The sequence below is a fragment of the Orcinus orca genome, chromosome 3, assembly GCF_937001465.1.
Source record: "Orcinus orca chromosome 3, mOrcOrc1.1, whole genome shotgun sequence".
NCBI classification, from domain to species: Eukaryota; Metazoa; Chordata; class Mammalia; order Artiodactyla; family Delphinidae; genus Orcinus; species Orcinus orca.
Window position 1 is genome coordinate 142,030,580 of NC_064561.1, and position 12,337 is coordinate 142,042,916.

Sequence of the window (12,337 nt, forward strand, 5' to 3'; positions counted from 1 at the left end):
CCTTTGGAGCAGTATCAGAGAAAACCAGCTAAAATGGAGGATTTAAGTAAGATTTAGACAACTTATAATGCAATACCCCAAATATCCAAGTTTCGGTAGAAAATCACTTGACATACCAAGTATCAGTAAGACCTCCAGCTGAATGGAAAAAGACAATAGATGCCAACACTGAGATGACAGATGTTAGAATTATCTGGCAAAGATCTTCAAGTAGCCATGAAAAAATGCTTCAGTGAGCAATTACAAATATGCTCGAAACAAATGAAAAAATAGAAAGGCTCAGCAAAGAAATGCAGATATAAAGAAGAACCAAATGGAAAATTTGAAAACTGAAAAATACAATAATTACAATTAAAAACTCTATGGCTAAGCTCAGTAGCAGAATGAGGAAACAGAGGAAAGGATCAATGAACTTGAAAATAGAACAATAGAAATGAAACAAATCTGAACAACTGAAAGAAAACAGACTGAATGAAGATGAAGACAAAGAAGAACAAGGAGAAGAAAAAGGAGGAGGAGGAGAAGAGGAAGAAGTGGCAGCCTCAAGGACCTATGGAACTATAACAAAGGATTTAGCATTGGTTTCCCTATCCTAGTATTTCTAGGAAGTCATTAATGATTTTTAACCAGTTGACCTGTCCCAAGAGGAGCTTCGGCTTCCCTTATCATGACAATAAAATGTTTTGTAAAGTGTGTGGGTGCTCCCTAATTTATCCATGGTAGTTTTTTGTTCGTTCGTTTTTTAAAGCAGAATTACCTGTACATCTGCCTTGGGGTTAGAAGTTGGGAATGAGAAGAGTCAAAGGTTAAACACCACTTGTGTGATAAATACAAGAGTCAGACTGATTGCATTCAATCCTGGCTTGTACTAACTGATTATGAATGGAAACAAAGATACAACATATCAAAATTTGTGGCACATATCTAAAGCAATGCTAAGAGGGAAATTTATGGCACTAAATACATTCATTAGAAAAGAGGAAAAGTATTGGTCAATAATCTAAGTTCTCACCTCAAGAACCTAGAAAAAGTAGAGTAAAATAAACCCAAAGCAAACAGAAGGAAAGAAGTAATAAAGAGAAGAATAGAAATCAATGAAATTGAAAACAGAAAATAGAGAATATCAATGAAACAAGAAACTAATTCTTTGAAAAGATCAATAAAATTGACAAACCTCTAGCAATAATGACAAAAAGAAAATGTAAGAAGACACAAATTATCACTATCAGGAATGACCCTGCAGATAATAAGAAAATACAACAAGCCACTCTGCACACATAATTTGAGTATTTAGATGAAATGGATCAATTCCTCAAAAAAGATAAACTACCACAGTTCATCCAATAGGAAACATTATTTGAATAGTCCTATAACTATTAAGGAACTTAAATTCATAATTTTAAAATTCCCAGAAACAGACATCATCAGGCCTAGATGATTCCACTGGAAACTTCTACAAACTTTTAAATAAAATTCATATCAACTCTGCATAATCTCTTCCAGAAAAGATACGAGGAGGAAACTTTTCCTGGTTATGATTATGAAGCTAGTATTACTCTGATATCAAAATGTGACAAAGATGATACAAAAACTAAACCTACAGACCAATACTCCACATGAATACGGATACAGACATCCTTAGCAAATATCAGCAAATAGAATTCAGTAATATATACAACTAATTATATACCATGACCAAGTGTGATTTGTTCTAGGAACGTAAGTCTATTTCAGTACTTGAAACTCAATCTGTGTAATCCATCATATTAACCAGCTACAGAAGAAAAATCACATGATCATATCAGTGGATGCAGAAAAAGCATTTGACAAAACTTAGCACACATTCATGATTAAAAACTCTCAGAAAATAGGGATAGAGGGGAACTTCCTCAATTTGATAAAGCGTATCTACAAAAAACCTCCAGAGCTAACATTTTACTTACAGGTGAAAGACTGAATGCTTTGCCCCTAAGATGGGCAACAAAGCAAAAATGCCCTCTCTCCCTCATATTCAGCGTAGTACTTAGCCAGTGCAAAAAGGCAAGAAAAGGAAATAAAAAATGAAAAGCATACATATTGAAAAAGAAAAATAAAACGGTTCGTTTTTTGCACAGCTTGATTGTCTACATAGAATATCCTAAGGAACCTACCAAAAACTGCAACTAGTGAGTTGAGCAAGGTCACAGGACACAAGATCAATACACAAAAACAAATTTATTTCTATATATTAGAAATGAACACATGGACACCAAAATTAAAACCATAATACCAAGTAAAATCACTCAATAAAGAATATTTAGGTGTGAATAAAACAAAATACATGCAAGACTTCTATACTGTAAACTATGAAATGCTGATGAAAGAAATCAAAGATCTAAATAAATGGAGAGACATACCATGTTCACGGATTAGAATATTCAATATAGTAAACATGCAGTGCTCCCCAAATTCTTATACAGGTTTAATGCAATTTCTGTCAGACTCCTGCAAGATTTTTTTTTGTGTGGATATAGACAAGATTATCTAAAATTTATATAGAAAGCAAAGAAACTAAGATAGTTAAAACAATTTTGAAAAAGAAGAATAAAGTGGGGGCTTCCCTGGTGGCGCAGTGGTTGAGAGTCTGCCTGCTGATGCAGGGGACACAGGTTCGTGCCCCGGTCCGGGAAGATCCCACATGCCGCGGAGCGGCTAGGCCCGTGAGCCATGGCCGCTGAGCCTGCGCGTCCGGAGCCTGTGCTCAGCAACGGGAGAGGCCACAACAGTGAGAGGCCCGCGTACCAAAAAAAAAAAAAAAAAAGAATAAAGTGGGAGAGAATCAGTCTACCCAATTTCAAGGCTTACTATATAGCTACAGAAATCAAGACTATGTAGTATGGGCTGACGGATAGACACATAGATCGGTGGGAAAGAACAGAGAACTCAGACTCACACAAATATGCTCAACTGATATTTGACAAAGGTGCAAATGTAATTTAGTGGAAGAAAGCCTCTTCAACAAATGGTGCTGGAGCAATTCAACACCCGTAAGCAAAATATAAATAAATAAAGAGGAAGGGAGGGAAGGAGGGAGGGAGGGAAGAAGGAAGGAAGGAAGGAAAGGAAGGAAGGAAGGAAAGAAGGGAGGGAGGGAGAGAGGGAGGGAGGAAGGAAGGGGGAGGGAGGGAGGGAAATAAGGGAAAACAGGGAGAGGGAAAGAGAGAAGAGAAGAAAGAGAAGGGGAGAGAGAAAAAAATTTTGCCACTATTTAAGACAGAGCACTTCATTGATGCTTTTACCCAGTACAGACGCCTGGAAGAATATTAGAAGGGAGAAATTTGGAGAGAAACTGGTTTGCTGGCTGCAATCTTTCAATAAGAACAGTAGTCCTGGAATTTATCCATTCTCAGGGATCACTGAGGTCATAGTTTGCAGTTCACCTGGAGAAGAATTATAACCTCTACATGAATCTCCAATCAAAAGACATCTAAACAAGTCTCAGCTGGGAAAGGGATATGTCTTACATTGGTTTCTTCATCTGAAGGAGTGTGAAGCACCTACCTGGATTCTGCCTCAGCTGTATGGCTTGTTCCAACAGCCCTGCTAAGTTAATCAGAATGTGTAATTTCATCTCTGTTTTTACTCAGGAAGAAAACACACAAAAACCAAATGTGGCCTATATTGACTCCAAAAACAGAAAAGTATTTCAGTAAAAGTGGCCACTTTTAGCAAGGATTTGTACAACCCAAGGCTAGGCTACCATCACTGCCCTATATCACTTACCACCTCCAATAAATGTGTGCTGCACCTGTCTGCCTGGCTGGCATTGCTTTCCAAAGGTACTTCCAGATTCTGCATTGTTCAAACCAAGTCAGGATAAACCTGCCTGTTATGTCCCAAATTATGGTGATTCCCAAGGTAGTAATAAGCAAATTTTATGATCTGCACAAAATGTATTAATCAACCAATTACAGCAAAATTACAGAAGATTTAATAGGGTGTGAAAAATACATAGTTTATATAAATGTAGCAACAATCATCATCTCTCTTCAGCTCAACAGCTGAGTTTGTGTTGAGGGTAGTTCATCTGCAAAGAGCATAATAAATGAACAGGAAAATAAAGTCTACTCATAAATTTTACAAATCAAACATTTTTTTCATAACATGTTATATTTATTTTATTTTTTTAACATCTTTATTGGAGTATAATTGCTTTACAATGGTGTGTTACTTTCTGCTGTATAACAAAGTGAATCAGCTATACATATGCATATATCCCCATATCCCCTCCCTCTTCCGTCTCCCTCCCACCCTCCCTATCCTACCCCTCTAGGTGGTCACAAAGCACCGAGCTGATCTCCCTGTGCTATGCGGCTGCTTCCCACTAGCTATCTATTTTACATTTGGTAGTGTATATATGTCCATGCCACTGTCTCACTTCGTCCCAGCTTACCCTTCCCCCTCCCCGTGTCCTCAAGTCCATTCTCTATGTCTGTGTCTTTATTCCTGTCCTGCCCCTAGGTTCATCAGACCCTTTTTTTTTTAGTTTCCATATATATGTGTTAGCATATGGTATTTGTTTTTCTCTTTCTGACTTACTTCACTCTGTATGACAGACTCTAGGTCCATCCACCTCACTACAAATAACTCAATTTCATTTCTTTTCATGGCTGAGTAATATTCCATTGTATATATGTACCACATCTTCTTTATCCATTCAACTGTCGATGGACACTTAGGTTGCTTCCATGACCTGGCTATTGTAAATAGAGCTGCAATGAACATTGTGGTACATGACTCTTTCTGAATTTTGGTTTTCTCAGGGTATATGCCCAGTAGTGGGATTGCTGGGTCATATGGTAGTTCTATTTGTAGTTTTTTAAGAACCTCCATGCTGTTCTCCATAGTGGCTGTATCAATTTACATTCCCACCAACAGTGCAAAAGTGTTCCCTTTTCTCCACACCCTCTCCAGCAGTTATTGTTTGTAAATTTTTTGATGATGGCCATTCTGACTGGTATGAGGTGATACCTCATTGTAGTTTTGATTTGCATTTCTCTAATGATTAGTGATGTTGAGCATCTTTTCATGTGTTTGTTGGCAGTCTGTATCTCTTCTTTGGAGAAATGTCTATTTAGGTCTTCTGCCCAATTTTGGATTGGGTTGTTTGTTTTTTTGATACTGAGCTGCATGAACTGCTTGTGTATTTTGGAGATAAATCTTTTGTCAGTTGCTTTGTTTGCAAATATTTTCTCCCATTCTGAGGGTTGTCTTTTCATGTTGTTTATGGTTTCCTTTGCTGTGCAAAAGCTTTTAAGTTTCATTAGGTTCCATTTGTTTATTTTTGTTTTTATTTCCATTACTCTAGGAGTTGGGTCAAAAAGGATCTTGCTGTGATTTATGTCAAAGAGTGTTCTTCCTGTGTTTTCCTCTAAGAGTTTGATAGTGCCTGGCCTTACATTTAGGTCTTTAATCCATTTTGAGTTTATTTTTGTGTATGGTGTTAGGAAGTGTTCTAATTTCATTCTTTTACATGTAGCTGTCCAGTTTTCCCAGCACCACTTATTGAAGAGGCTGTCTTTTCTCCATTGTATATTCTTGCCTCTTTTATCAAAGATAAGGTGACCATATGTGCGTGGGTTTATCTCTGGACTTTCTATCCTGTTCCATTGATCTATGTTTCTGTTTTTGTGCCAGTACCATGCTGTCTTGATTACTGTAGCTTTGTAGTATAGTCTGAAGTCACAAGTCAAACATTCTTAAAAGCTGTTGAAATGTCTCGTTCTAGGATGTACACCCTTAATGCACGCGGTTTCTGGACGTCAAGTGGACACAGTGAAGCTGCTGTTGAAGATGGGAGCCAATATTAACATGCAGGACGCTTATGGCCGCACAAGTCTATGCCTGGCAACCTATCTGGTACCAACTGTGTCTGTGGTGGCTGTCAAAGAGTGGGGTGGACTAAATGTGTTGTTATGGGGCCCCACTTGCAGAAGAGTGTTCTTAGATTTGTGCAGCTGGCCAACAGAAATAGAACTTAAAAGTTTTGCTTTAATAATGTCCAACATTTATATAATGACTTAGAGTTGGTTTCATGGATTGAAGTCATTTTGGATCTTCCTAACAATCCTCTAAGTTAGAGGTGATATTGCCATGAGAGAAATATTCTTTTCCATCTTAATTGCATCAGAATTTCCCTTGGGGCATTTCTCAGCACAGTTGGTACTCCTTCTACGAATGCCCTCTGTTAATACCCTCAGTGGGTGGTAACACTTGAAGCTGCAGTTAACCTCTTTGGTGTAGGATTAGTTGAGTGGAAGCTGAAGGATGAGCAAAGTAGAGAACAATGAGAACTGGGAAGAGTGGTGGGTAGCGAGTAGGGGAGAAATACCAGTCTCTTAAGGACAACACCAAGCATAGGATTCAACCCACAATCAGTGCCTAACTTAAAAATTACATAGAGCCAGTCCTCAACACGAGATTTCAGTCTGGCATTTCCCAATATTAGCACAAGCTTGGTAAAGCCTTACTGAAAATCTTCAAACCTCTCTCCTCTCAAATCTTCCCTGTAATCCTTTCGGGAGACTCCAGGGCTATCTTGAGTCCAAGTCAAACAAGTCCTCCTTGTTGCCCCACGAAAGTCATCATTCTCCCTCCTCTCCAACGTGGCTCCTGCAAATCTTCATCATAACCACTGTTGCTGCCGATGCAGCTTCTTGCATTTGCTGTTGCTGCCCATTGACAGTGGTGGATTCACCCACGGTGTCCTGAAGCTGCCCTGGACAAGTAGAACACTTCCCTTCCCCAAACACTACACCTTCCTGCTTGCAATAAAGCATTGCCCAGTCCTCACAGAGATTTTCTTTAGACACTACTCTTTCATTTCTTATTTGCATGCCCTCTTTCTCTAGGACTCACACATGAAACTGGGAAGAATTTTTCGAAGTGTTGGGGTGCTTGTTTCAAATGTGGGTTCCTGGATTACACCCTAGACCTCCTGAGTCAGACACTCTGGGAGCAGGACAGGGGTTATGGGTGGAGAGAGAAGTGCCTGCACGTTAAACAAATCTCTCCAACAATTTTTATGCCCATTCAAGTTTGAAACACACTGATCTGTGAGTACTAGGTGAAGTCCAGTGTCTCAGACAGACTTATGATGGCCTTTCCAGTCCTCCTCCCTTCTGGCACATGCCCTAATAACTGCTCTTGCTGTAGGGATTTTTGGTGTCTGAGATGAGGATCAGGGGATGGAGGAAGGGAATAGAGATGGTTTCTAAATTTAACTGCCAATAGCATACAGAATAGAGTGAAACCAAGCAACACTTCTTTCAAAATTCTAAAATTCAGAATTTCAAATTTCTTGGGCTAGGTAGCACTTAAGGGACTGGGAAGAAGTTCTCCTCTAGATCACAGTGAACAGTGAGCCTAGCGAGGTGCCACCGTTGCATACAACTCTTTCTAGGAGCGCATTCTAAGGAGCTGCATAGGGAAGTACGCCGGCATGACAGCATGGGCATTACCCTCTTACTGTTGACCCCACCTCTGTCTGGCAGCCCAAAGCAGGGCCCCTCACTGGCTCTCCTGAGGATCCCTGGGAAGGTGAGAGTAGGTGGTATCTTAGTGATTACACAGTGAAGCCCACCACTCCCTCTGGCAATGTTTGTATTCAAGTATTAAAGAGGAACTAGGCAAAGGGAGCACTCAGAAACTGTCTCAGTCACAGCTTCAAGCTCAGTATACAAATAAACTTACCATAGATGTGTGATCCTAGGCAAATTTCTTCACCTCCTTATGCCTCTTCCTCATTTGTAAAATGTAGTAAAAATAATACCCTAAGTTTATTACTGTTGAAGGAGAACCACATGCAGAATCACTCAGAACATAGTAGGTCCAAAACATATTTGTTGGTTCTGAATAGTGACCATGGGTTTCAGGTGAAGTCAATGGTTTTCTGATTTCTTTTCTGAAGAAAAGAAAGAAAACCACATACACCCATAGTTCCAGGAAATGTTGCAAAATGATAAAAATGTTTCAAACCCTTCCACATCAGAAGATTTGTTTTTCAAAAACTAAAACTTTGGCCACTCAAAAATTTGGCAACTCTGAAATTTGTCCAGCATGCCTTTCTTTTGGGTCTCCTGGCCATATTTTTCCCTTTTAATCAGAAAACTTGATGACGGGCATTAGGAACTAAAACCAGATTTAATACATTAGTAAACTATGAAAATTATTTGCTTCTACTTAAGACAGATATTATTGGTCAGTTCTACAAAGCCACATTCAATTTTAGAACCTATGAATTTTAATGTGCTTTTGTAGAAAGATTTTTTTTGCAGACTTTTCAGAACCAAAAGGCCTTTTCTGATGATTATCTTTTTTTCTCCTCCATGCATTTAGTAACATTTTTATTGCTTCCAGTACTGCATGGGAAAATCTTCAGTAATCTTTCTCTTGTTACTGGGTAATCTTGAGGCTTAACTATACAAGAATGGAAGAAGGCAGGAAAAAATAGAGCTTTATTATGTTATTCTTCATAATAATAACTTCAGTTACTCATAAGTTATTATTATACTCATATACTTCATATAAGTATACTTATATACTTCATTTACTTATAAGTTTACTTTTAATTAGGTGAGTAACCCAAATGATTCTGGATGAATGTAGGAGGTATTCTCCTTGGCATGTGAGCCAAACTCAGTTATCAGCAGGGTTGGGTCAGTTACTTAAAGAATTAACAAACAGAAAGGGAGGACTAGCCTGCAGTTATATTTTCCCTTTGAAACAGGAGAGACAGTGGAGAAATGACCCAGCTGTAAGTGCTAACCAAGGAAGGACAAGCATCAGATGTGGCAATATCAGGTCTCAATCTGGTGAATTAGTAGACAACAGGGAGTTCAAAGGAAGTTTCTTGGGGAATTCATAGGGGGATAAAACACAACAGTGGGGAGCCCTTAGAGGGTGCTGGTGATAGCCCCATATTCAGCAGCAGAAAGATCAGTCAACAGGGTGGCAGGGTCCCAGCCATTGGAGTAGGGCTTAGTTTAGAATTCCAGGCATCAGGAAGGGGACTGACTAGAATAAGCAAGATATTATCTTTGTGGTTACTAGAAAAAGAACTTGGAAAAGAGGACGAAGGACCATTTATCAGATATAGATGAATTGAGGCATCGAGTGGAGGCTGTGACTCAAGAATGACATAGGAGCCCAGTTTTGGACAATGACATCCAGGTCAGACCGTTGACGAGCATGATTTGGAGCTAAGCCCATAGAATTAGGGTCTAGAGCTGATTAATCACCCCCATCACATTGCCACATTTGGCTCTAGGAACTGGGTAAAAAAGTGGAATGCCAGCAAGTGGCCCTAGAAATGGGGAGGCAGACGCAGAAGAGTCTAGGAATCAGCCTGCATCTTACAGGGTAAAGGTCTCAGAAGACTCAGGAATCCACACCTCAAGACCTTCAGCCCTCTGTTGTCTAAATGGGAGTTATGGTCCTTAACCAACCACTTCAGGTCCGGTAGAACATGTTTTTAGCCAAACCAAAGAAGAAAGGGAAAGAAAACTGGAGAAAGTTTGTTGGACTCTGTTACTATGTTATGCGAGATTGTGTTATATAACGATGCTTTTGCTTTTCCAGGGTTGGCTGGAAGGCTGTGTGAGTCTACTAAGAAATGGTGCCAAGCACAATATCCCTGATAAAAATGGCCGTCTGCCACTGCACGCTGCCACCGCTGAGCCCGATGTGAGGTACGTAGCCAGGTTCACACGACGCTCAAGTTGGGAGGCACCCAACTTGGATTAGAAGGTCACCTAATCCAATCCATGTGGCAAATAAAAACAAAATCCATCCATTTTTTTGGTATTTGCAGCAGACAGGACCCCATCTCAGTGAATCAAAATATCCTGGAACAATCTCAACTCTAGTCTCAATCCCAATTTTATTTCGATAAAACCCTTTTCTCCTAGTCTCTGATTTAAGAAGAAATGCTGTTTGTCATCATCTGAATTTCTTATATTCATTCATTCAATTAATCAGTCAATTATTAACTCAATGACTATTTATTGAGTGCTTATTATGGGCCAACCACCGCTCTAGGCCCTAGAGTTCCCCAGTGGGCAAGCCAGTGTCTCTGACCTCACAGAGCTTACTTTCTAGTGCAGGAGTTAAGTGGCACACTAGTAAACAAATAAATAGGATAATTTCAAATAGTGACGAGTGTTGTGATGGAAACCAAACAGGGTAAGGGAAGGTTAATGTATGAACCCAGAGTCATGCCAACATTTATGGGCTGGAAGGAGGCAAAGACCCAGCAAAGGAGACTGAGACAGGGGGACCAGTGGGTGAGAAGGCAAACCAGAAGTGTGAGCTGCTGGAGACCATGCAAAGAAAGCCCTCAAGTAGTTGGATGATTGAGGTCACCTTTTTGTAAGACGATTGAGCAACAAAGGAAAAAGCTTTGCCCAGACCAAGTGTAGCTACCCCAGGCCTCTGTATCCAAGTGGCCTGGGTCCCCAGTCTTTCGAAAGCCCCTCCTGGCAGCTTGATGACAGCACACTTCCCACTGTGGAATCAGCAAGGTTCCGTTCCAGGCACTTCCTGAACCTCTGCTGACAGAGCAGGCCTCTGACAGGAACTTCACACTCCCCAGAGCTAGGCTGCAGGCCAGCAGCACGGTGGGTGCATTCTGCTGCCTCCTTCAGACCCTGTGTTCAGAAGTAAACTGAAGCCATGCGGGGGTTGAGGAGACCAAGGCCCCTTCCAGGTTGAGAGGTAATAGGATTTCTTCATTTCAGTCTGTTTACACTAAAGTTAAAGGACTTGGGAAATTCCAGGACTATTCCCAACCAAGCCTTGCCTCTTATTATCATTGGATCATATCCAGGAATAATAGAAAACTAGGATTTACTCAAAGCCCAACAAAACAAGGAAGTTTAGGGAAGAAACAGCAATCCCAGAGCTAACAATCAGTAGACATCATAAAAAGATGACTACCTTTTGATGAAAAAAGAGTGACTTTTCTAGACAACCCACAAAAATATTTAGTCACAAAATCATACTGTCTTCCCAAGAGTAATCTTTAGAAAATACATTTTAAACGTACCTTTTAAGACTCTTCTGCCCCAATTTACTCCACTTAGATGATTTTTACCTGCCTCACTCAGAGTAGTCATTTCAAAATCTACCTGATTCTGGAAAATGAACACCTGCTTTAGTTATGGTAATCATAGCTGTTGTAACAAATAAAACCCAAAGCTACAGCGTTTTAACATAATAAAAGTTTAGTCCAGTATATGTTTCCTGGATGGGGGCAGGGAGCCTCCCCTCCACAGGTAATTCAGGGATGCAAGCTTGTGGCTTCATCATCTCCTAGCATCACAGAATCCTTTTTGTTTGGCCTGCAGATAGGGTAAGAGGAGCTTAGATAAGCCTTACTTATTTCTTTAAAATCTCAGCCTGTGAATGACACAGTTCACTTCTGCTCACATTCCATTAATAAGGATGAGTCATTTGGCCATAAAGAGTGGTGGGGAATATAGTCCCTGACCAAGAATCCACCTTCTGGTGATGATTCCAATCCAAGAAAGGGGGACAAGAATTTTGGTGAAAACCTGGCTCTGCCGTTAAACCATTGCACCTGCGGGGTGAACTAAGCCTTGGCAGTCAGAATCGCACTCAGGATCAATTTGGTCAATAGATTTGGTTCATCATCTGAAATCACTACAATAATATATTAAAAACTAAGTGTACTTCCTCTTTTGTGGACTTATTAGACTATTTCTTATTATGCCCAGCAGTGCCCCTAGACTCTCTAGGATTTACATTACATCACTATAACTGAGATAGCACAGAGCTGTGGCTTCCCCTTCTCATGAAATTGTCCCAAATGACCCAGTCACCACCTTAGGAAGAGCTGAAGCCAGAAAAATAAACATCCTCTGTGTGCTGATGATATAGTTTTATTGTCCTAAATGGACAGTTAGCTGATTCTGGAAGATAAAATCTGCTTTTGTTATGGTAATGCTAGCTGCTGTAACTAGTAAAACCCAAAGGTTAAGATTAAATATTCCAAAACCAAAATTATCATACTTGTTAAATGTTCTCCGAAAATGAATTGGGTTAAACCTTAACAACTGTCGACTGAAAAAAAAAAAAAAGCACGACGTGAGAGTTGTGAGTTAAGTTTTATTTGGGGCAAAATGAGGACTTATAGCCCAGGAGAGAGCATTTCAGATAGCTCTGAGCAACTGCTGCAAAGGGGTAGGGGGGAAGGTCAGTATATATGTGATTTTAGTGAAGGGGGAGCACACAGTTTTGCAGAAGGTTGCTGCTGGTCACAAGGAGCAGACGTCACCAT

The 12,337-nt window shown here is 40.0% G+C and overlaps 1 protein-coding gene across 1 annotated transcript in view; it reads left to right on the forward strand.

Annotated features, from left to right (window-relative positions):
• The window catches only part of ANKRD55 (ankyrin repeat domain 55), a 100,603-nt gene that overhangs the window by 31,335 nt on the left and 56,931 nt on the right, over nt 1–12,337 (forward strand). The window contains exons 3-4 of the mRNA XM_033437869.2: nt 5,768–5,898; nt 9,619–9,728. Coding sequence (XP_033293760.1) covers nt 5,768–5,898; nt 9,619–9,728 — 241 coding nt within the window. The remainder of the gene's footprint in view (nt 1–5,767; nt 5,899–9,618; nt 9,729–12,337) is intronic.